A 25,297-nucleotide genomic window follows, 5' to 3' on the forward strand; every position below is an offset into this window, starting at 1 on the left:
CTGCAGAAGAGTAATGCCTGGGAAACTTGAGGTGGTTCAGAAAGGCTAAGTGATAGGTTCAAGGTCACATGGCTAGCAAATAGAAGCGCTAGATTCAAGGCGATGTCCATCTTACCAGAGGACTACTTTTTCCTCCCATGACTCCATTGCTCCCAACACATGGGTAATATCAGTTGCACTGAAGGAATGGGAGGTGTGACTGACTGGGAGAAAAGTGGTGTGTTATCGTGAGGCATGGTTATTTTTGGTGGACAAGGCCTAAACTATTCTGCCTACAAGGAGAAGACCTTTCAGGATTGATCTGAGGCAATAAATAGGTTCTGCATGCCAAAGAAGGGGGCATCCAAAAAAAGTGCAAAGTAAGGATAAAAAATAGTAAAGGAAACTTAGCCAGCAGATGGGAAACAGACTCTTTTCTTTCCCTTATACAACATAAGCCCTTACCCAAGAACACAAAACTACTCTGATACATGTGTACTATTTTATGTACTTGACTACAGCAGATAATGGCATTTCTAGGAGTTTATAGGTTCCTAATTTCAAGCAAGGAAGAAAGGTCTGGAAAACTATTTCTGAAAAATCAGCCATTGAAAATCCTATGGATCACAATGGTCTGATACCCTAGGACTGGAGAGCGTTTTGTTCTGTTGTTCATGAGGTCACCATGACTCAACGGCAGCCAACAAGAATAAGTTCAAACAGTTAAATTAGTAACAGATTCTTGAAATACACTCCCTTTTCTCAACAATTGCCTGAGGTTTTTCTAAACACTTTTATACGTGGATGGAAATTTGGTAGTACTCTGGTGACGTCGGCTGCTAACCAAAAGGTCAACAATTTGAATCCACCAGCTGTTCCTTGGAAACCCAGTGGGGCAGCTCTACTCTGTCCTGTAGGGTTGCTATGAGTTGGAATCGACTCAACGGCAACAGGTTTTTTGGTTTTTTATTTGTGTAATACTGAAGTAGAACCAGGAATTCTACATGATGCCTCGCTTAAAACAAATTTGCTCCTTCATTTCTGAAAGGGGGGGAAAGCTTATCATCGTTCATTTAAAAAAAAAAAAAAACCCTTTTGTGTGGGCTTTGGATATATGTAGATAACCAGGGCATAGTAATCTGGAGAACTCCAAAAACATTACAGTATAAATCATTAATTAATTGACTTCCTACTTCCTGACTTCCGCATTGCTTCACGGATGAAGGTTTTATTCGTTTGTTTTTGTTTGCTTACTTTAAGGCCTAGAGTTGTCTAGTTTTCAGAGCCTTGAATCTGTTTATTGACTAAACTTCCACTGCAAATAGCTAGAATTCCTGCTGTATTACCACTGTACTTACTAACCTGAAGCCTACTTACACACTTATTTTAGCCTCTGGCCAGTGTAGGTATTTAAAGCATGCTTACGTGACTGTGCCTCTTGCCCCTAAGGAATGAATTGATTTTCCTTATGTTCCTCTGTACTTTTAAACATATTACTTACTCCACTTTTAACTTCTCCAATGTAAAGCAAAAGTATCTCACTATAATAAGAAAATTAAGAAACAAAATTAAAGGAGACTACTTTGGAAAACGTTATTTTTAAAAATGCAGTCCTTTTGATTAGTAACCAGCCTTAGTACCAGAAAAACTTCAAAGTGTTCTCTAAACATTGAATTTTCATCACCGAGGCTGCAAGCCTTACTTTCTCATCTTTCATGCTTACCCATGCAATAACTTCAAAAGGATAAGAAGGGAGAATGGTAATCTCGCAAAGCAACCTCGCACTCAGCCAGGAATCTTGTATTTTGCTATCACACGTTCATAACTAGATAACTGCCTCATTAAATTGTGTTTTAATAAATATCATAATTAACATTTTGTTACCACAAAAAAAAAAGCAGATACTTGAACCATCTGGAAATGAAATCCAGAGCCCAAGGGATTCCTAAGAGAAAATGAAAAAGAATTAGATAAACTCAGATATAGGCATCTTCAAAGGGAAAGAGATCATTTAAACTTGCCTTTTTTTTTTTTTACTTACTGGAATAGGTTCTGCATATTTTATTGTTTTCGTCATATTGCTTGTTATAATCCAGCCAGGGAATGTTCAAAGAACATAAAATCCTACAAATAAATAAATGGTGAATACGAGTGCGTTTTCAAAAAAAGGCAACAATGAAAATCAAAAGTCTGACACGTAAGCTTTGATTAGGGAAAGCAATTATGTTGCCCAGTGGTGTTCCAGCAACATGTGACTTATGGAAAGATTTTTAAGCTTCATGATAATTATGTGTCTAATTTTCAGAGGACAAGTAATTTGCAAAGCTTTCTGAATTAGTATGGTACCACCAGTTAAAATTGTGGGTGATCAAGACTTTACAGAATTAGATTGTAGGACATTCTGGGTTAGTGCAGGGAGTTGTGATAGAAACCAATCTTTGAGCAAGAATTAGATATATCACCATGGACTATGTGGTCAGTAAGCAGGTAATCATCTGAGGAAATACTGAATGTTACACCTGAGGGAGGAAACCCTGGTGGCTCAGTGGTTAAGAGCTTGGCTACTAACCAAAAGGTTGGCAGTTCCAGTCCACCAGGCACTCCTTGGAAGCCCTATGGGGTGGTTCTACTCTGTCCTATAAGGTTGCTATGAGTCAGAATGGACTCCACGGCAATAGGTTTTTTTTTACACCCAAGGGAAATTGGTAAGGGGTGGGGTTGTTGGCTAATTGTGAAGTGGTAGCCCAGAACCAGAGAAGACAATTAGTTTGCAGTTGCGAATACGCTGTTTGGAACCAGCATATCCTCATACCAGCAGCTTTCTCACCACAAGCCTCTCACCCAAAGTTAATAAAATGGACACAGCATTTAAAAATTAAAAACATAATTCTTCCTGTCAAATTGTATATAGAATTAAGAATTAAGTAAGGAATTTATCTTGGGTACAACATGTGAGAAATTGTTTTAAAACTTATCTTGGGAAAAGAGTACAAGTGTTTTATATTATGGTAAAAAAGGAAGGAAGGAGGACAGAGAGAGAAAGGGAAGGAGGGAGGGAGAGAGAGAGACCAGAAAAAGGAAGGAAGGAAGGGAGGGAGGGAGGGAGGGAGGGAGGAAGGAAGGAAGGAAGGAAGGAGAAAGAAGGAAAGAGACAGAGAGAAAGAGAAATAAAGAAAAAGAAAGAAAGAAAGAAAGAAGGAAGAAAAAGAAAAGAGAAAGGAAAGAAAGAACAGTGTCACTCCCTCGGACACTGGAGTGCGAGAGTTATCTTTTCAGATATTTGTGCTGTTATCTAGCTCCCACCCCAACTCATAGCGACCCTATAGGACATTATCTAGCTCAGTGCCTCTCAAATGTATGGTGTACAGAGGACACACTTGGGATCTTGTTAAAACACTGATTCTGGTGCAGTAGGCCTAGGGTGGGGCCTGAGATTCTGCATTTCTAAGAAGCTCCCAGGTGGTACAGATGTTACACTTTGGACCACATTTTCAGTAGTGAGGACCTAGATCAATCTTTATTAAACCTATCTCCCACCATTCTCTCAAAGAGTATAGGTTAAAAATAGAGAAAACAAACTTTTTTTTTTTAAAGAATATATGTTTAGAAGGTTTCTGAAAACTATTAATAAAAAAAGAGAGGTTTAAGATACAGAAAATTGTAGTACTTTTGCCGACAATACATTTTTGCCATCAGCATTTTACATAAAATAGGTGGATGGGCCAGATTAAAATTTATCTGCATTTCATATAAACATCAAGAATGGGGCTTAATCAGGAAGATTGAATTAAGGTCTTGGGAGAAGGGTGTGCGTGTGTGTGTGTGTGTGTGTTTGGAGGGGTGGTGCTAAAGTGTAGAATAATGACAAAGGAGAAGTGTGAACAGGAAGTGACAAATTAAAAGCCCTGTCAGGTGGGCAGAGGAGAATACAGAATAAAAGAAATATTAGGTGACAGTAAAGCTTGATTGGCTTGGTTAGATGTGGATGAAAATAGCCATTGAGGGTTAGTGGCTATTTGGTAAAGGAAAAAAACAAAAACCTAGCACTCTAAATATATCAATTTTGACTTCTACCAACAATGGGGAACCAGGAAGTTAAACAATTCCCCTAACGCTCTTGCAGAAGTAATTTTTTTTTTTTTGTATTAAACTCTTAAGTGTCCTTCAGTGATGTCACTACACTAGTAGATTAAAAAAAAAAAAAAAACCCACTGCTGTCAAGTCGATTCCAACTCATAGCGACCCTACAGAACAGAGTAGAACTGCCCGATAAGTTTCCGAGGAGCGCCTGGAGGTTTCGAGCGACCGACCTCTTGGTTAGCAGCCGTAGCACTTAACCACTACACTCCCAGGGTTTCCTAGTAAATTACTTTTAATGAATTTCCCAAGTGCTTTAGGCGAAACTAAGTAGATAGGAATTATTTTATCCCCCTAAGACTTGGGTTTTAAAACCCTGAAGAACAACAAAATATGAGAGGAAGAGCCCAAGTTTATTTTTAAAATTTCATGAGTTTTCGAGGTTGCAGTGAAAAATGACAAGAAATAAGGGAGCTATTAAGGAAATTTGGAGCAGGAGGCGGCCAAACGTTTTGGCACAGACATTCCGTGACTTCTGTTCTCCTATATCACCAATCTCCACACCAAAGAAAAAAATGTTTTCAATGGAATTATAAATTGGAAAGGAAGGACAAAGGCATAATACCTCTGTCATAATGGAAACTGGTACGTCTTAGGAGCCCTGGTGGCCCAGTGGTTAAGATCTCAGCTGTGAACCAAAAGGTTGGCAGTTCAAATCTGCCAGCTGCTCCTTGGAGACCCTATAGGGGAGTTCTACTCTATCTTATAGGGTCGCTATGAGTCAGAATCAGCTAGATGGCAACGGGTTTGGTTTTGGTTTTGGTACATCTTAGCTCATCCGTATCATCTCCTGTATCTATGTATCTGATGGGAAGCCATGAAAACTGCACTTTTCACATTCTGAATATCACCCAGCTCCTTGTTAGGCAATGAGTCAACCCTGAAATTTACTCAAGATAAATAATGAGTTGTTTATATTTAAAAACATGGTAGTTTTCAGTTAAAGTGACAATAAGCCAAAAATTTACACTGAAGTTGAGAAGGGAATGGCAGCTTGGTTTTTAAGGAAACGAGAAGTGGGATGTGATGGGATATCTATCCTTAAGGAAGAGGGACTTTAAGACCCTCTGGAGAAGAGCTCTTGGAAGAAAGGCCTGGCGATCTGCTACTTTAAAGATCACAACTGAGAAAACCCTGTGAAACAGTTCTACTCTGTAACACATGGGGTTTGTAGTCAGAAGAGACTTGAGAGAAACTGGGCTTTTTTTTTTTTTTTTTTTTCAGTAGGGCTGCCTTGTAGAAATGAAGGTGCCTCAGTTCTGATTTCTGATGAATCCTGGTCCCAAACTAGCCCTCGAAGCATAAAACTTTACTCTTTGGAGTCAAACGCTATGCAAAATGGGATTGGCTCTACAGGAATTGGTAAGGGAGAAGGAGAAGAAGAAATTGTTCACGTTCTCTGAGACCATACTTACCAAGAGAAAACAAGCACCAATCATTGCTGCTTTAACTGTCACGTCTAGATCTGCAGGGACGTGAATTCCAAAGTTGTCAGCATTTGTAAAGACATTATTTACAAATCCTGACCAATACTTCGAAATCTTCCCAATTGTAAGCTTTTCATTGATGGTTTTCACCTTGGAAAAGACAATAAGCGATATTGAATTTGAAAGTGCAAAGGGATGATTTTACGTTTCTTAGTACGTTGACATCATGAGAGATAAGGATTATTTTATTGTGGTCTCTAAACGAAAATTTGATATTATTCATTCCTTTACGTAAGCATAGGCTGTAGACTAAACTTTCCAGCTTACTTTTCTGAAATTTCGTAATCCATCTTAATTCCTTTTTCTTCTCTGTTTTTTGTAAACAGTTGGAAAAAAGGACAATATAATAACAATGCATAATTAAGACCAGGCCACCACAAGATGGCAGCAGGTACATGATCTCAATTATATTTTCCAAATGTGAAGGTCCAGATTTAAACCTAAATTCTCTGTTTAAAGAAAAAAGAAGAGCAGAAGAAGAAAGGATATATGTTCGAGAAAGAGTTTAGAAGGAATTAATTTCTAGGTACAACTTGTAAACTTTTTTATTTTCCTAGGTAAACCAAAATCGAATTGATTCTGACTCATAGTGAACCTATAGGACAGAGTAGAACTGCCCCATAGGGTTTCCAAGGAGTGCCTGGTGGATTCGAACTGCCCCCCTTTTGGTTAGCAGCTATAGCTCTTCATCACTATACCACCAGGATTAACACATTTATAGATTATCTTCCTTTGTTTAAATGTATTTTTATATTATACTCAGACATTAACCAAGATATTTCTTTCTAACTAGTCCCAACCCCTGCTTTTGTGTAAAAAACCACTCTGGGGCTAATGTACCACGCAGGAACCTCAGGCCAATTTGACATTAAAAGCCTATCAATCATTCTCAGCTGTAAGGCATCTACAGACCAGCTTTATGACCCATTCATTTGCTTGCCCTCTTTCTCATCTCAATGTTAAAAGTAATTCAATATAAACTTTCATTTTCCATGTAGGGGTGGTATAAGATAGGAAATAGAGAAAAGTATTCAAGGCTTCTGTATACCACGAACACCAAAACCCTATGTCTAAGTTCTCCTCCATCATAAGGCATATTTTTATACTATATTCTTAGGAAACCTTCAAATTGTTTTGGAATGAGTGGAGTAAGGACAGCTCACTTTGCAACATTTACACCATATTCTATAGCGTTCCCTAAAGTCCCACAAACTGAGTGTCTAAGGTGAGATATACATGAATGAATGAACGAAAACTAAATACAAACTTTAAAAGTAGACCATCTCCTCTGCCTAAGACGGATTTGCTAGGTGAAGCTGTTAAGATAATACATGTTGCAACAGATTGAATTTGCAGCTGTACCTGCTGTTTTTGACATTCAAATTATAAATATGTTTATATGAAATAGTTTTTTAAGAATAAAATTAAGCAAGTCTTAGAAACATAGCTTTTAAATTAGTGCCATTTTAATCGAGTGTGCTTCTCAGATGAGATCTGAACTGAGATATGTGACCACAGAGGGTAGAGGAAGGAGCCCTGGTGGCTCAGTGATTAAAGTGCTCAACTCCTAACAGAAAGGTTGGTGGTTCCAAACCACCAGCAGCTCTGCGGGAGAAAGATGTGGCAGTCTGCTTCTGTAGAGATTTACAGTCTTGGAAACCCTATAAGGTCGCTATGAGTCAGGATCGACTTGAAAGCAATGGTTTTGGTTTGGTTTAGGGGTAGAGAAAAGAAGATGCAAATTAAGTGATTCTAAATTTTTTTTTTTTTTTTTTTAAGCTATGTGTATTTGCTCTACACCACTTGGCTGCTGTTGTTTTTGTTGTTAAGTGGCTCTGGAGCTGATTGTGACTCATGGTGACCTCATGTTTTGCAGAGTAGAACTGCTCTATAGGGTTTTCAAGGAAGCAGATCACCAAGCCTGACTTACAAGGTGCCTCTGGGTGGATTTGAACCACCAACCTTTCAGCTAGTAATTGAGAGCTTAACTGTTTGCACCTCCCAAGAGCACCACACGCAGTATAATTACACATAAGTCAACAGTGTAAAAATTAGGACACATTTCTATTTCTCCAAATCTGGAAAATACTGGCAAAACTCTATTTTGGTGTTTAAAACTTGGACACATTTACAGTAATGGGAGTTACTGTTTTAAATAAGGAAAAAAATAGCAGTTTTGATTCTAAAACACATGAAACTAGCTAAACACCCTTCAGAAAAATTTTTATTTGACAACCACCATTATACTCAATTTGGTAAAATTTTTCTTTTAATTCTTCAAGTTAGTATCTCTGGAATTATGAGTTCTTTATTTATTGGCATGTAGAATATGGGCTTATTATTTCACAAGTATATTATCTTCTAAATTTATTTCTGTTTTTTTTTATATTTCAGAAGAAGCCCTGGAGCTTCAGTGGCTAAGTGCTTAATTGATAACTGAAAGGTTGGAGGCTTGACCCCCCCCAGCTGCTCTGCGGCAGAAGGATGTGGCAGTCTGCTTCCTTAAAGATTTGCAGCCTTGACAACCCTAGGGAGCAGTTCCACTCTGTCCTATTGGATCGCTTTGAGTCAGAATTGACTCCACGGCAACAGGCGTATTTCATGTTTTGAATATTTAAGGATTTAGTTATGTTGCAAATAATTAGGACCTAAGTGCAAACAGGAAGCCCCGGTGGCAACAACTGCTAACCAAAAGGTCAGCAGTTCGAATACACCAGGCGCTTCTTGGATAGTCCATGGGGCAGTTCTACTCTGTCCTATGGGGTCGCTATGAGTCGGAATCGATGCGACAGCAATGGGTTTGGCTTGGTTTTTTGGTAAGTGAAAACATCCTTCACTTGGTCCAGCATACCTCAAAGTCCACATCTCCAAAACAGCCACATGTCGCACAAGGACCAACAATTTTCAAAATGTCTTCTTTGTTTGCATTTTGGATGGCGAATTTAGGCAGAAAGGGGTCCCACTTCTGTGCAACATAACCAACTACAGTACCAGGAGGGGCTTCAATTTCTAACTGTAAAAAGAGAGAATAAAATCAGATTTTCTAAGGTTAGCATAGTTTGTTTTTACTATAATGTCAATTTACCTCTAAACAGTATACTCTTATGAAATTATTTTTGTATTCTACACATCGTTCTAAATATTTCATATGAGAACAAAGTCTTGCTTTTTTTCATATTTTATAGAAACAAAGAAATTTTTACACATCGTTCTAAATATTTCGTATGAGAACAAAGTCTTGCTTTTTTTTTTTCATATTTTATAGAAACAAAGAAATTCACTCTATAGATGTATTTGGGTCCTGTGCTAAGTCCATGTTTTTATCTTAATTCCCTAAAGAGCACCTGCAGTATGACTGTCTTCTGATCCTGGGATTCTGCCCTTTTTTTTTTTTTGTCATTTTTGTTCTAAGTACAGCAGTTGGGTAAGCATTGAAGCCGCCCCTATGTAGTATGTCACTTCTCCTCCCTCTGTGTTCTAAGCACAACATGCATCTATTTGGTCATATTTACCAATTACTAAAGTGTTCATGATCTTTTTTTTTTTTCTCTTCAGATTGTCAACTTCCAGTTTGAATTAAAAACAAATTGTTTTTGCAGAGTTATAGTTATTAAACACCAATTTGACTGCTGCTTCACTTCTTCCAAAGAGTTAAACAATAAAAAAAAAAAAAGCAGTTGCTTTTTCAGGCTTTATTTTAGTATTTGAGTTTTTAGTATTCTAAATACTTAAATACTAAACGGGCTCAAGTATAACAATGATTGTGAGGATGGCGCAGGACTGGGCGGTGTTTTGTTCTGTTGTAACATAGGGTTGCTATGAGTTGGAACCTTAAAAAACCTTAGCACCTAAAAAATACTTCTTCAGTATTTACTATTTTTGTATTCTAAGACAAGTTGGGGGTGGGTGGAAATAATAAAAATTGTTCACTTTTAAACCAAATCAGCTTTCTATCATCTGATTTTATTTATTTTTTATTAAGTTCACAGTCTTATGTGCATGTCTGTGGTGTTCCTGGATAGACAAAGGTGGTTTCAACTAGACTGTGTAGAATTACATGGCTTTCTTTTTTCTGTGGTCATTTTTAATGTAGTTGGTTTGCTTTTGACCAAATTAAACAAATTATTAATGGGTATGAAGATTCATCTTAGGTTTAATGTATATAACACTAGGCTGCTATGGGAACCCTGGTGGCACAGTGGTTAAGAGCTCGCCTGCCATCCAACAGGTTGGCAGTTGAATCCACCAGCCGCTCCTTAGAAACCATATGGGGCAGTTGTACTCTGTCCTATGGGGTCACTGTGAGTTGGAATTGGTAACTACACATTGGGCTTTTTTTGGGGCTAGGCTACTATGAAATAAAACATCAATTATCAGAAGTTTTTAAATAGATATTGTCAAAGAGAGAAACTGATAGAAGATATATTGCTTTGATTTTCGGGTTTTCTTACAAAAGGAGCCCTGGTGGTACAGTGGTTAAAGCACTCAGCTGTTAACAGAAAGATCAGCAGTGCAAACCCACCATGGGAGAAAGATGTGTCAGTCAGCTTCCATAAAGATTTACACCCTTGGAAACCCTATGGGGCAATTCTACTCTGTGCTATCGGGTTGCTTTGAATCAGAAATGACTGGAAGGCAATGGTTTTTTCTTTCTTTTGGTTTTACTCACAAAACGAAATATTCACTTAAAAGAAGTTCCTGACCAAAATTAATCTTCCAGCGGCTTTTTCTTTCACACAAAGTTGCAAATTCTTTCCTGTTTGAAACCAGGCTTACTGAATTTGAATTTCAAAAGGTACCCCTTAGTGGAGGGGCAGAGACCATCTTGTGATTTGATATCAGTTTGATCTCAGTAAAAGGGGGAGGACAAGATTCAGTCAATCATGTTAAGACTAGCCAATGGTTGGTCTTCTATATTTCTCCCTCCTTTTCTCTATCCTGGAAGAATTACAGACAGAATGCTCCTTAGAAGCAAGGATGGTGAGACTTCTTCTCGCATACTTTGGACATGTTATCAGGAGGGATCAGTCCCCAGAGGAGGATACCATGCTTGGTAGAGGGTCAGCGAAAAAGAGGAAGACCCTTAACGAGATGGATTGACACAGTGGCTGCAACAATGGGCTCAAGCATAACAACAATTGTGAGGATGGCGCAGGACCAGGCAGTGTTTCATTCTGTTGTACATGGGTTCGCTGTGAGTTGGAACTGACTTGACAGCACCTAAAAACTTCTCTTTATAAGCCTCATTGTACCTGGCTTCTTCAAGCCATTTGCTTTTTCTGGAATCAAAATGGTCTCCCGGTATGTGTATAGAATAATTGCTCAGAATAAACCTTATTTTAAAATTTTGTTGAATTTTGATTATTTTTAAGAGTACGCATTCTATTATTATACAAAGTATACTATCTTGGGTCATATTAGATCTTAAATATCTTCAGGAGGGGAATAGAACTTCTTGGACGCCATGTATGAGTAGCTTAGCCATCTTTTTACTCTGAAAAGTCAGGTGATTACCTACAAATACGTGGAGAAATAGCTTCAATATATATTGTTAGAAAATACTCTACCTTCAATATTAATATTAATTTCCCATTGTGCTGAGGAGAGTAGTTTTACAAGGGTCTTCAACTTAGGTTTGAATCAGAACACCTGGATCAAGTCCTATCTATTTCCTAGATGCATGATCAAAGGCAAGTCATCTTCACTCTCTGAGCCTCAGCATCCTCAGTTGCAAAATGTGGAGAGGAAACCCTTCGTTTTCTAACTTACAGAGATGTCATGATATTAGACAAGAAGAAAGTAAAAATTCTGTGTCAGCTAAACTGCATTATGTAAATGAAAGCTATCATTACAGGTCTTATAGGGTTGCTATAAGTCAGAATCTACTCAACAGCAATGAGTTTATTATATCATAAGGGGCCCTGGTTGTGCAGTGGTAAAGAGTTCAGCTGTTAAACCAAAGGTCAGCAGTTCGAATCCACCAGCTGCTCCTTGGAAACCCTATGGGGGCAGTTCTACTCTGTCCTATAAGGTTGCCATGAGTTGGAATCAACTCGACGGTAATGGGTTTGTGTTTTGTTTTTTTTTTTTATAATAATGTAAAATCTATTACATTTAAAATAAAATAAATTATTTCCTCTAGAATAATAATGTTTTTGCCAAGTCTGAGTCTTCCATTCCCAATAATGGTTGTCATTAATGGGTAAATGGAATGTAGGAATCTGTACTAAATAATAATACTAAACCAAGAGAACACCTTAGAACAGTTTAATATCACTTAGTACTTCTTGAACTTTGCAACGGTTAGAGAAGACAAAGATTTGCTCAGCTGTGGAACTCCGAGATGTTACGATTATGTGGCTAATATAGAGATTCAGGAGGATACGATGATGCGTGAGCTGTCCTCACCAATTAACATCACGGAAGTCACCATAGTTTGTGGCTAGAAAGGAAAAAAAATTCAGTGATTGGCCGAATCCTCCAGCTGTTCTGATCCTTAAGGAGTGATATGCTAATTCAAGCAACTGAAGGGTTAATTACCCTACAGCTCCAAATGAATACCATTTAAAGAAATAATTGCTAATCTTTTCAAATGTGGGGAAAAAAAGACACCCAGAGCCAAGGACTCACCTCTTGGAGGTAGCCAGGGCACCAGCAGCTGTTACACCTCAAGGGCCTGTTTACTGTTATCACCTCTTGACCTGAGTTATCTGTGATCCTCAGGGTGCAAGATCGCAGCGTGGAACAGAAAGTACGATTGAAGCAGATGCTTTCCTCTACTGCAAAGTAGATTCTCTGTCCCAAGCTGTTTTTAATCTCATATTTGTTGGAAGTCTCTGTGCCAAGTATCACTAATGAAGCAAAACATTTTTGTCAAAATGTTGCTATTGCTTAATTTGAAAACCTTTAAATAAGTAAATGACCAGTTATTTAAAGAAAACAAGCAGAGTGATTGAATATTAAGCATATGGTATCTTCTTCACACGAACCTAGTTTCTTGCTCTAAATTTTGAGGACTTAGTCATGGAAATCAAAGTAAACTCATTAATATGATTCCAGGTTTATGAGCTCCTTGGAAACACGTAGCACCACTTTTTGACGAAGGAAGCAACACTGTAAAGAAGAATCTATTACTCAGATAATAATTCTATCATTGTTAGGAAAGTTATTGGGTCAACTTATAATGATAGGAATGATTTTGTCTAAAATCTCTATATGGTAATATATTTTTAGCTGCATGCTATTCTGCTATTTATTTTAATTTTGACATGTTTTAGGAGTGATATGGGATATTAAGAACAGAAAACATTCAAGTAACTTGAATTAAATTACCAATCCTCCTGTAAATTTGTTTATTGTTAAATAATTTGCCTGTTTGGTGACTCAGTGATGAAATGATAAAACTAGATTTCTGTTTTGATGGGTTCTTGTCATCTAGCCTAAGCCTTGATTTCTATTTCCGAAATTATTAAGAAAATTAAAATTGTTAGCATCCATGGGAATAATCCAATACCTTTATTCTTCTAAGATCAAGGATGATGTTAGAATTTTAATGACAATATCACCAGATACTTGGAGAGTTTTATGCTTTTAGATTTATCTAAAGCAGGCTAAGTTATTTTTAGCTTTTATTTTACAAAGTAGACCTAATGCTCTTTTGATCTAATTCTATTCTATACATTTCATTTTATTCTTTATAAAATATTTAGATTTAAAGAAACTTCTGAAAACTAAACTATTATTTTCAACAGTCTAAGAAGTACAGAATATAATATACTTACTTCCAAGAAGCTCCACCTGCTGGTGTATAATTATCAGGTCTAACTGTTAGAGGATGACATAAAGGAAATAAAAAGCATTACATCACAACACATTGAAACCCTTGGGGATATTACTACTAACCTTTTTAATAGATTGCTTAAAATTAGTTAATTTCCATGTTCTCTATTAGGAAAATGGTTGAAAATCACTAACATTTTAGAATGCAAAAGAAGGTAAAATGCTTTGTGTTAAAGGAAACATTGATAAGAACATGGACAATCCCAAGGCAGAATTGCCAAGAATAAGAATAGGAACTATGGTTACTTTTTAAGTGTTTGTGCTATAGGGTCACTATGAGTTGGAATTGACTTGATGGCAATGGGTTTGGGTTTTTGGTTTTGGTGCTAATGGAAAATAAGAGTAGGTTGTGGAAACAATACTTGCACAAGATTTTTAAGTAATCTCTAAATATTAATGCCTAAGATGTTTTAAAACTCAATTTTATTTTTAAAGAAATGAAACAACACAAGAACCATCTGAATGCCTTGCCTTTCCTTTCAGCCCTTGCCTAACCCTCCTTTCTCCCTTGATCATACTGCAATTCATTCTTCATAACGATGAAATGTCTTTATTAAATCTGAACTAGTTCATTCTATAAATCTCTTTCGCACCTTCTTTTGGGCTAGAAAAAACAGAAATCCTGCTCATGCCAACAAAACACAAATTTAAGCAGAAAAAGAGTTTTGCCACTAAATAGACGACATAATGGAATTTGGTGTATATAATTAGAAATGAAATTAATCTACGAAGCTTCTGCAGATAGAAGTGACAATATTACAAGTGTAAACAATGCAAGTAGATTTTTAAGGTAATATGAAAAATGTGCTTTTAGAATGAATTCTGTCTGTGCATATTTTAAACTTGGTATTCAGTACTTGAGGATCCACCAGGCGAAATCATGAATAGTGACTGTAGTGTTGATCAGTGTTGCCTGTGAGTTGGAATCTACTCGACAGCAACGGATTTGATTGTATTCACTTACGTTTCATTTTTCTGCTTCACCGTAAAATTTTCTTCACTTTATTCTCTCTTCACATTAATAAACTCACTGGTAACTGGTAAACTAAGGCAGTAGTTACTAATATTTGGTATTGGCTAAGGACCACAAACTTGGAAATTTGAAACTACATTATTTCTTTGAGATGGACATTATTAATATCATTTTCTCTATTTAAATCTCGTTATTGATAATACAGTAGACCTGGCCTCTTTAAGATTAACAAAAAATATTTTTCCAAAAATAATTTATGATCTGAGATAGCCTAAGATCTATTTTAACAATTACGGCAGAGTCTTTTTATTTTTTAGTTTAAATTAGAACAAGTCTTTTGTATTAAAATGTCATTAGTTCTCTTTTCATGAGGGAAATGGGGCTGTGTGGAAGAGAAGAGGTGAGCCACAAAAAGATATAGTTGATTATTTAGCAATGGATCTATGCAGGAGTAACTTAGGAATGGAGAAGAACTATGAGTCACAGTGAAGGTTTGAGTTTAGAAACTCTGAATATGAGTGTCGTGGGTCAAGTTTGAGCCTGAAATTTAGTAACTGTGAATGAGATTCATTCCACAATGAAGAAGGAAGCTGTACCTCTCCACTATCCAATAATAGTTGTTTACTGAATGAATACAATGAGATAGTCACTGTGCTAGATTTTTTTTAACTCCCCATTACCCATCCTCACCCCTTTGTAAGTATTCATCTTCTTTTGTCTCAATGGATTTCCCTAATCTAGATATTTTATTAAAACAAAACAAAACAAAACAAAAAACCCGCTGCTGTCCAGTCGATTCTGACCCTATAGTTCATAGCGACCCTCATAGGACACAGTAGAACTGCCCCATAGAGTTTCCAAGGAGCCCCTGGTGGATTCGAACTCCCAGCCTTTTGGTTAGCAGCCTTAGCACTTAACCACTACGTCACCAGGGTTTCCTCATACAAACAGGATCATACAATATTTGTCTTTTGTGATTGACTTACTTCACTCTGCATAATGTTTTCAAGGTTCATCCATGTTCAAGTTTGTATCAGAACTTCATTTCTCTTTCTAGAAGAGTAATAATAATCCATAGTACATAGTATATCACATTTTGTTCTAGAAGAGTAATAATAATCCATAGTACATAAAAAAAAAAAGTATATCACATTTTGTTTATCCATTATCTGTTGATGGACATGGGTTGTTTCCACCTTTTGGCTACTGTGAACAATGCTGCAAGGAGCATTTATGTGCATGTGTTGGTTTGAGTCACTTCTTTCAAGTCTTTTGGGTATAGATGTAGGAGTGCAATTGCAAGATCATATGGTATTTCTATTTTTCACTATTTTAGAAACTGCCAAACTGTTTTCCACAATCACAGCATGCTTTGACATTCCCACCAGCAATGTACAAGTGTTCCAGTTTCTCTATTCCGTGCCAATGTGCTAGACATTTGGACATAGCATGCAATTTAGTTCTCACAGCAACTCAGAAAGATAAGTATATTTACTCCCAGTAAGTAAACTGCCAAACATCATACCCATTGCGGCTGAGTAGACTCTGACTCTTAGTGGCCCTATAGGACAGGGTAGAATTGCCCCATAGGGTTTCCAAGTGTAATCTTTACAGAAGCAGACTGCCACAGAGTGGCTGGTGGTTTTGAACAGCTGACCTTTTGGTTAGCAGCCAAGTCCTTTAACTACTTCGCCACCAGGGCTCCCTGAACATCATAGAGCTTGTAAATGGTTGGGCTAGTATTTGAACCCAGGTCTTGTTATCAGTGCTGACATGCTGTCTACTTTGTTACTCTACCTACATGACTAAACTAATTTTAGAAACTGGGGAAAACAATTCTTAAGCGATACTATTGGAACGTCTCAGTGCCTTTCCATCTTGTTTTCTCTGTTCTCACTCCATCATTTCATTTGACCTGTCTTTGTGCAAACTTCCTGGATTTGAAAATCTCATTTTGTTGTTTTTATACTTTGCTTTGAGTAGTCCTGGTCCACACATTTACCAGAGTCCAAATGAGCCCTTTTTATCCTTTGTTATTAGTTGATGCACTAGGAGTTTTTGGAAACATTAAACAGATTGAATCATATGTTTAGGCGTCGGGACAAGTAAAGCATTCCTTAAGTCTGAAATCTGTAGAAATGAAAATATAATGGTAGTCTTCGATACAGAGCTTTAGACTGAATTCTTATGTATGTTTTATCAGGTTTGCAGGTATTGGTAATTCCATTTAATATACATTTCAAAATAAGTGAGATATTTACTTATGTTCTTGTAAACTTTAACTTGCTACTCTTACCTTAAAAAAAAAACCCTGGTGCCATCCACTTGATTCTGACTCATAGCAACCCTATAGGACAGAATAGAACTGCCCCATAGGGTTTCCAAGGAGCGCTTGGTGAATTTGAACTGCCGACCTTTTGGTTGGCAGCCGTAGCTCTTAACCACTATGCAACCAGGGTCCTAAATTATAATAATTATCATCAACTGACATATGGGGTGAAATGTTGATGTTGACTGTTACAAACATGTTAATTCAATCTGGAAGGGGAATCTATAAATTTTATTCTTAGATTTAACCTACATAAGCAAAAAATAAAAGTTAATTGTTGCACTATATTCATTAGCTAATGAACAGTAATATGTATTATATAACCACTTACTCTTTACATTCCATGCCATTCCTGTAGCCCTACGAAGTTTTAAAATTTTTTTCAAATTGTTTATGGGAACAAGATTCCAGTAATCACTGGATGGAACTGATTTTATATATATATATATATATATATATATATATATATATATGATTTTTCTATATTTTTCTCACTTTTTTTTTTTTTAAGTTTAGAAGTTTTTTTTTGAGAAACCCTGGTGGCGTAGTGGTTAAGTGCTACGGCTGCTAACCAAAGGGTCAGCAGTTTGAATCCACCAGGTGCTCCTTGGAAACTCTATGGGGTAGTTGTACTCTGTCCTATAGGGTCACTATGAGTTGGAAATGACTCGATGGCACTGGGTTTGGTTTTTCTGGTTTTGGTATCCTTTCCTAGTCATTAATTGAATAATGTGATTTTTCAAAATGTTCATAATTCTTGTGGCTTTTAGATAAAAGTTAACACATAAAAAATCATTTTATATTGTGTCTTCTACAGAATCATGGAATAAATTTTTTTAAATGATCATTCATTCTTTTATGTGCACTCCTTGAAAGCAAGTAAGCGTTCTTTTATTATAAAGTAAATAAATTACTTTTCCTTTTAGAAGGAAAAAAATTTGACAATTTATGTCATCCTTTCATTTTCTGAAAAAGATTATCAAAGGCATATTTTTGGAAAACTTACTCCATTTAGAACTGAAACCAATGGGTTCATATGTGTATTTATTAAATATAAAAAAAAATGTATTCATGTCAAGCATCTGGCTCCCGGTGTGTCATCATTCATGGGTGGAAGAAGAATATGCGATGACCATATGTGATCATCAAACCTCAGCCCTCTGGCACTGGTATATCACTTTTATACTTGGCAGAACCATGTCTGACAACATTCCCAAACAGCTTGCAGCAGTTAATCAACTCTAGTCAGCTATTACAGCTGATCCTTTCTGCAGATGGAAGATGGTAGGTTAGCTTTCCCAGCTCTTTTACATATCTCCCCGTGCTCTACCATCTCTAAAGTACATTTGTCTGCCAGTGGGTTTCTGGATAAGGCATTTGCAGTTATAAACATTTTCCCAGGAACATATGCTGTGTACAGCTTAAACCCTATCAGGCATAACAGAAATCTCTTGTACCTTAAGGGATTTAACACAGAGATTTGATTTTGATAAAGGAGATAAACTTTCGAGTTTGAAAGAATGCCAAACAACCTGAAAATTGCACCAGATGTGGTGACATCTTAGTATTAGTGTATTTCTAATCTTTGGGAGGATAAAATACAAAAGGAAAAATAATACGTAAATAGCACTTGCTATTTACGTGTCATAATAATTCAGATGAAGATATTTGTTTATGGATCTAATATAATGCTTGAATCACTGCTTATTCTCCAATGACTAGAACAGTGACTATACCTGGTAGTAATATGACCTTTCAAGCAGATTGGACTAGAGAAGCAGCATATCAGAACACAATAACATTAACTTGAAAAATTGCTTTCCTTGGATGTTCATCTTCTTTTGACATTCAGTTGAAGACTTTGAAATCTCAGCCCATTGTAGAAGTCTCTCCTACATACCTGGAGCCTTAACAACGTTTCTCTCCACTGAAAAAAAAAAAAGGCACCGAACTCATTGCCATCGAGTCAATTCTGACTTATGGTGATCCATGTGTGTCATGGTAGAACTGCACTCCAAAGAGTTTCTCTTCTATACACGTGCACAAAATTAAACTGTGAATTTATCATAGCCATACACTCTTTTTATCAGCTTTTTGTGTGTGTGTGTGTGTGTGTTGCCTATTAGGTTGCAGAATGTTTGGGGCGAGAGTGGCTGGCTGGGATTTTTAATTTTCGTATGCCTTGAGTATAAAATGTTCTCAATAAATATTCTCTCATTAAATAGCTCTTGTGACTAGACATAACAGATAATTGCTTGAGGATAAATGTGCCGACAACTTGAGCAATGAGCAGAAGGAGGATAAATGTGCCAAACAGCTCAATCAGAAATATTTAGTTGTCACTATGTCAAATAAATAAGGAAAACAGAATTAGCAATAAAATAAATTTCCTCCTAAATAATAGAAATAAAATAAATATTTTATAATTTCATGATTTGTAATAATTTTTCTCACTTCAGCAAGTTATTGGTTGAAGACTTTGGAAATCAAGAAAATCAAGTTTGCATTCATTTTAAAGGGAAAATATTTGTAGAAAAAGAAAGATAAAAGCACCTGGCTTAAGTATTCCAGACCTGGAGGGAGACTGGCTGTTGGTGGGAGGTCTGGTTGCCATAGTTGGTTCCTTGGAATGAAAGATGAGACATGAAAACTTTGATCTGGGTCTGGAGTTCCAGGAAGAAAACCAGGTGGGTCTCTGCTTTTGTGGTTCTGGTCATCTGCAAGAGAATAAAAACCTCAATCCATATTTAGTTTTGTTGTTGTGGGCCACTGAGTGTATTCTGACTCATAGTAACTCTATAGGGCAGGGTAGAACTGCCTCATAGGGTTTCCTAGGCTGTAATCTTTATGGGAGCAGATCACCACATCTCTTTCCTGTGGAGTGGCTGGAGGGTTGGAATGACAAATCTTTCCATTAGAAGCCAAGCAGTTATTTTAGCTTTAGGCCATTGCATTTAGTCTTTCTTATAGTATTCATTTTTTATTGAGAGTGTAGATTATCTTCTGCTCCTCCATTTGTTCACTAAGCCAGAACAAAAATAATGTGGAAGTCTGCTGGTAGTAGTTGTAAGAAAAAGTTGAATAATTTGGCTAAAATAAATGACTTCTTGAAAAAAAAATTTTTTGTAAGTAAAACATCTGTCCAAAGAAATGAAGAATTTTAAAGCACAAAGGAAAATACATGATAAAAGGAACTAGATGTTTTCTACACCTAAAAAGATAACCTTAGATTTATAATTTTTTTAATCAAAATTATGGTGGTCTCTAAGGGATTGTTGGAAACCCTGGTAGTGTAGTGGTTAAGTGTTACGGCTGCTAACAAAAAGCCCAGTAGTTTGAATCCACCAGGCGCTCCTTGAAAACTCTATGGGGCAGTTCCATGCTGTCCTATAGTGTCACTATGAGTCAGAATCGACTCGACGGCACTGGGTTTGGTTTGGTTTAAGTCATGGTCTCTCTTCCCTATATAATATGTGGGTATCTCACAATTTCTGAGAATATTTCATCAATCCTATGGGTATAAAAATAAACCAAACTCATTGCTATTGAGTCCATTCCGACTAATAGCAACCCTATAGGACAGAGTAGAACTGCCCCACAGGGTTTCCAAGGAGCGGCTGGTGGATTCAAACTGCTGACCTTTTGGTTAGCAGCCAAGTATAACCAAAAAAAAAGCCTGTATCTGTAGAGTTGATTCTGATTCATAGAATCCAAAAACCCACTGCTGTCGAGTCGATTTAGACTCATTGTGACCTATAGGATAGAGTAGAACTGCCCCATAGAGTTTCTAAGGAGTGTCTAGTGGATTCGAACTGCCAACCTCTTTCTTAGCAGCAGTAGCAATTAACCACTAGGTCATCAGGGTTTCTGACTCAGAATAAGCTAGGTTTAATTCAGTGGTTCTTATATTTTAGCCTGCATCAGAATCACCCAAAGGGCTTCTTAAAATGCAGATTGTGGGGCCTCATTCCAGTGTTTCTGACTCAGTATTTCTGAGGAAAAAGAGCCATGGTGGTGCAATGGCTAAGTGCTTGGCTGCTAGCCAAAAAGATAGTGGTTCAAACCCACCCATCAATTACATGGATGGAAAAACTGACCATCTGCTCCTTTAAAGATTACAACCTAGCAAGTTCTATGGGGCAGTTCTACTCTGTCACATGGGGTCACTAAGGGTAAAAAAAAAAAAAAAAATCCATTGGCTGGCACCTAACAATGATAAAAACAGTTCTAAGGAAGAACTTGAGAATTTGCATTTCTAACAAGTTCCCAGGTGAAGCTGATCTGCTGGTCTGAGGCTACACTTCGAGAAGCAATGGTTTAATTCCATATACCACAAGAATATTCATAACTAAGTTGTTAGCTGCTTAAGGGAAGGATTTTTCTTAACTTTACTTTCTCCTGTAATAGTATGTTAGCAACTCCCTGACTGCAATTCAGTGGATCCATTGGTCTTTGTGTTCAGTGCTCACTGACAGTTCCCTCATTTGAATGATTTTCATTTTTCTTGGCTTAATAAAAATCTGTTTTGATTGAATTTGAGTTTAGGGTCTTTTTCCCCTAACACATTTTGGCACAGTAGGCAGGATCCAAAGCCATCTTCTTTCAATGGGACCCTTGAGGGGTGAAGGACCAGAGTAGGCACCAGCAATAAGTCCCCTTGTCCCCTATCATTTGTGCAGAAACTAAGGACCCCACAGATTGTAAGTGCTTTTGAATTCAAACCCTGCGATTTACAGAGCAGTTCTCCAAGATTTTTTATTAAGCCTTTTTTATGTGTCTTTCTGTTGAGATTTTCTGGGACGACTTCGTATGCTTTCGTATGTTTGTGGTGTCTAAAACTGGGCTCCCTGGTTAGTATGGAGAAAAACCTACTTTCAAGGAGTCCTGAACCACCATAAGCCACTGCCCAAATCTCGTGGTGTTCCCTGATAAGATTTCTCCATGGTTTGGGAAGAACTGAAAGTAGTTCTGTGTATGGGCAGTTTGCCTCTGAGATTGCTTAAAGGTGAACTTTGCATGCCATCTAGTGACATGTGGTCGTATCTGCAAATTTCTGAATTTAAAGTCGCATGTGCTGAAGCTTTGGTAAGCTTGGGAATGCTGTTTCAAGGGTCCAGAGTGGACCTCCCTCTGGTACTCTGGCTGCCTACGTGGTTAGGAATTATGGGCCAAATTCAGTTCAATTTCTTGATAAAAGGCATGTACTTATCAGAGATATAGTTTCAGACTAGTGGCCTGTCTGGGGAAGGTTTGAGCTCAGTGAGATAACTTTTCTGTGCAGCAAATTAGAATCTAAAGTATCCAGGACTAACCAAAATCAGTGGGAAGTGTTTTTTAGTTGGTATTTAAAGGTGTCTCAAAGACAGCAAAATGAAAAATTTGCTTTTCTACAGGACATCATAGCTAAACAGTCTGAGCAGATAAGAAAGCTGCAGTGTCCAACTCAGTCTACCTCCCTTTCTCTTTCTTCTGACCTCCAGAGGCTGCTTCTCTTTATGCTTCTTTATCTACTGTGTCTCCTGAAAAGCCTAGTAATCCCATATTAGGACTCCCTAAAGGATTCTTTTTTTTTTTTTTTTTTTTAAAGGATTCTAAGGATTCTTTAGATCCATCTCATGAGGTACTATTCCATTTTCCTCGGAAAGTGGCAATAGGGTAGCAGGGTTCCAAGAATTCACTGTGTGTAATCTAATATTTGTGGCTGCTAGTGAAAGCATTTCACTGATTCACTGGCAGACAAAGGTCGAGTTAAAGTGGAATTCAATATTGCAGAAACTGAATGAGGGACATAAATATCAGAAAAATTTCCCAAGACCAATTGTTGACTCTAGACAAGACCTAAAGGAAACCCCTCTCTTCAACCCGTCAATGGTCCTTTTTATTGATGGTTCTTATTTAAAGCCAGGTCTTTTTAGCTCTTATTTCCAGGGTGGATACACTGTAGCCACATCCACCAAGGTACTGGAAGTGGCACCCTCCTGGAGGTTACCTCAGCCCAACAGACTGAATTGATTACATGCACCAGGGATTGCAACCTGGCTTTTGAACAGTCAGTAACCATACATACGGAATTAAGGTATAGTTTTGTGAAAGTACATTATTTCAGGATGCTACAGAAGCAGAGAGAGTTCCTCACTTCTTCTGGACCTCAAATTAAGAATGGACCATTGATTGCTGACCTCTTGGAGGCTCTCTTGCTTCCCTTGGAGATTGCTGTATTTTAAATACAGGCCCATCAGCCAAAGAGGGGGCCTTTAATTGAGGAAATAAAAGGAAATGCCTCAGACAATGCTGTGGCAAAATAGGCCACTGCCCAAGAACCCCATCCAGAAGGTGGATGTCGCTGTGAAAGAAATTGTGAAAAGAAGGGATCAGAAGAAGGAAAGGTTAGGGCCAAACCTGGTACAGCAGTACCAAAAGTTGGGCGTAGCCCTCCCAAGTCCTAACTTATTGAACTTCTCCCACTTTTCTGATTTATTCTCTATTTTGAGAAGATATCAAAATCTAGTTAGTACAGAAAAGTTAACTGATTGGGTGTATACAGAATGATATCATAACCATATTACCCACCTTTGGGTAGGAGCAGGAGATAGACCCATATTACCTCTAGGGATACATGTTACTTTACTCACATCTTGTTTAAAGGAATTATGTGATGAATCTGGTGAAGGATTGATTTGGTTTTTAGAGCAACATTTCTGGGGATGTTTTCTTGCTGCTGCTAGCCATGTTTTCACTCATAATTGTCAAAGTCTCCATCTTTCAGTTAAAAATAGGACAGATCTTATATGATGCTGATTGCTTCAAGTTTAGATTTTTACAGCCCTTTCTACTCTGAAAAGCTGGGTAACTTGTTTATCCCAAGGAGATGCCATCTTATTGGAGGAAATTCTACAAATGTTTCTCCCAAGTTATTAATTGTAGATCCCACTGTTAACACTGTCGAATGGCATAATTTGCAGACTCATCAAAATGCAACTTCATCATCTGAACAGGATGAGTGGATTAGGGAAGGTTGCAAATATAATACTGAAACTCATCTTTGGGAAGGGCCAGACAACAAACTGGTAATGGCCCAAAGATTGCATATTCCTTAATAACTACTTTTCATAGACAAGATTATCCATGAAGGGACAAAACAGTAAATGTTCTACAAAAATATTGTTGGGGTCATTTTTGGAAAGCAGCAGATCAGGTAGTGTGACAATGCCCCCTCTGTTCAGAATTTAATCCAGGAAGCCTTACCAGCCCTCACCAAGAAAATACCCTTTTCCCACTGGAACTATGCTTGAATGGAAGATGGATTTTATACAAGTAATGCATTCCCGTGGCCATAAATTTGTATTAGTTATGATTTGCATATACTTCCTTTCGTTGGAAGCTTTCCTCTGCCATCAAGCCACAGTTGCTTTTGTAGCTAAGAATGTGTTAGGCAATATTATTCCTATTTGAGAAGCTCCTGCCATTCTTTGTAGTGATAGGGGCACTCATTTTATTGAACAAGTGGTCACTGCTATTTGCAGAATTTTTCCTATAATTCAAAGACCACATTGTCTATCACCCTCAATCCTCTGCACTTGTGGAATGCATGAATGGTATTATCAAAAATCAATTGGCCAAGCTTACATCCTCTTTAGAATTGGCATAGCCTCAAGCTCTTCCTTTGGTATTGACGCATTTAAGAGCAACCCCTTTTGGGCCACACAAACTAACTCTGTATGAAATCATTAACAGGCCATCCAATGAATTGACCTTATTGGTCGGCCATGACTGGATCTAATCTAAGCCAAACTAATTTGTTAAAATACTGGAAAGCCTTCATTCATTATGCAAAACACATCAGAAGCCTAAGGGATACATCTAACAATACCAGGAATAAACGCAATTGCTTAAGTATGCCTCCTCCTGCGCCTGGGAATTATGTTTATTGGAAAAGACATCAGTTAAAAGATTCTCTTGAACCCAAGTGGAAAGGGCCTTATTTGGTGTTGCTCGCTAATCCTCGTGCTGATAAATTACAGGGAGTAAAACTGTAGATACATCTTTTCCAACTAAAGAAGACTACTGTTACTGACTGCTGAGCCTACGGGGAAGTTAAAACTAAAGCTTAAAAAATGCCTAAAGGACCAACCTGACCTATGATCCCTGAGTCTGGAGTAACTTGAACTGCCAGGCCATGCCTGTGCAGATGCCATTCACTGAAAAAATTTTACTGTTGTACTGTGCCTAATGACAGTTGCTATATTATTGGCTACTGCTGTTCTGGATCTGTTTTAGGCTTCGAGAATTATTATTTTTTAGATATAATTGATTAATGTAACCTTTAGATATCTTTGGTTTAAGTTTAGTGGTAAGTGGTGTACTTATTTTAGTAGGATATATGTGATATTATGCTTTCTTTGTGTTTGTATAAAATGTTCTCCCTTTTGTTTTTAATCTTTTCTTTGTTTTCATCCTCCTACCACTGGCAAGAGAATGCTTTTGTAAAACTGGCACAATCAGTTGGTAATGCAGGTAATTTAATGATCTGCTGGATTTGTCATCAAAACCCAT

The 25,297-nt window shown here is 37.3% G+C and overlaps 1 protein-coding gene across 1 annotated transcript; it reads right to left on the minus strand.

Moving 5' to 3' along the window:
- Nucleotides 1–2,064: 2,064 nt before the first annotated feature.
- On the minus strand, nucleotides 2,065–25,297 carry PLSCR5 (phospholipid scramblase family member 5). Its single transcript, XM_023555348.1, has 7 exons — nucleotides 25,207–25,297; nucleotides 19,298–19,479; nucleotides 13,385–13,427; nucleotides 12,234–12,454; nucleotides 8,455–8,616; nucleotides 5,532–5,693; nucleotides 2,065–2,103 (listed from the first exon to the last, which is right to left on the minus strand). Exons 1-7 carry the CDS (start codon nucleotides 25,295–25,297, stop codon nucleotides 2,065–2,067), a joined length of 900 nt encoding a protein of 299 aa, XP_023411116.1.

The sequence above is a fragment of the Loxodonta africana genome, chromosome 23 (assembly GCF_030014295.1).
Source record: "Loxodonta africana isolate mLoxAfr1 chromosome 23, mLoxAfr1.hap2, whole genome shotgun sequence".
NCBI classification, from domain to species: Eukaryota; Metazoa; Chordata; class Mammalia; order Proboscidea; family Elephantidae; genus Loxodonta; species Loxodonta africana.

Excerpts from the sequence above, each read along its gene's own strand:
- PLSCR5 (XM_023555348.1), bottom strand. The coding sequence starts at position 25,297 with ATGGGTTTTGATGACAAATCCAGCAGATCATTAAATTACCTGCATTAC. Across the intron at positions 13,428-19,297 it reads GTCTGGAATACTTAAGCCAG|TTAGACCTGATAATTATACA; the intron begins GTGCTTTTATCT and ends ATCCTCTAACAG. Across the intron at positions 5,694-8,454 it reads TTGGAGATGTGGACTTTGAG|GTGAAAACCATCAATGAAAA; the intron begins GTATGCTGGACC and ends GTCTTTTCCAAG.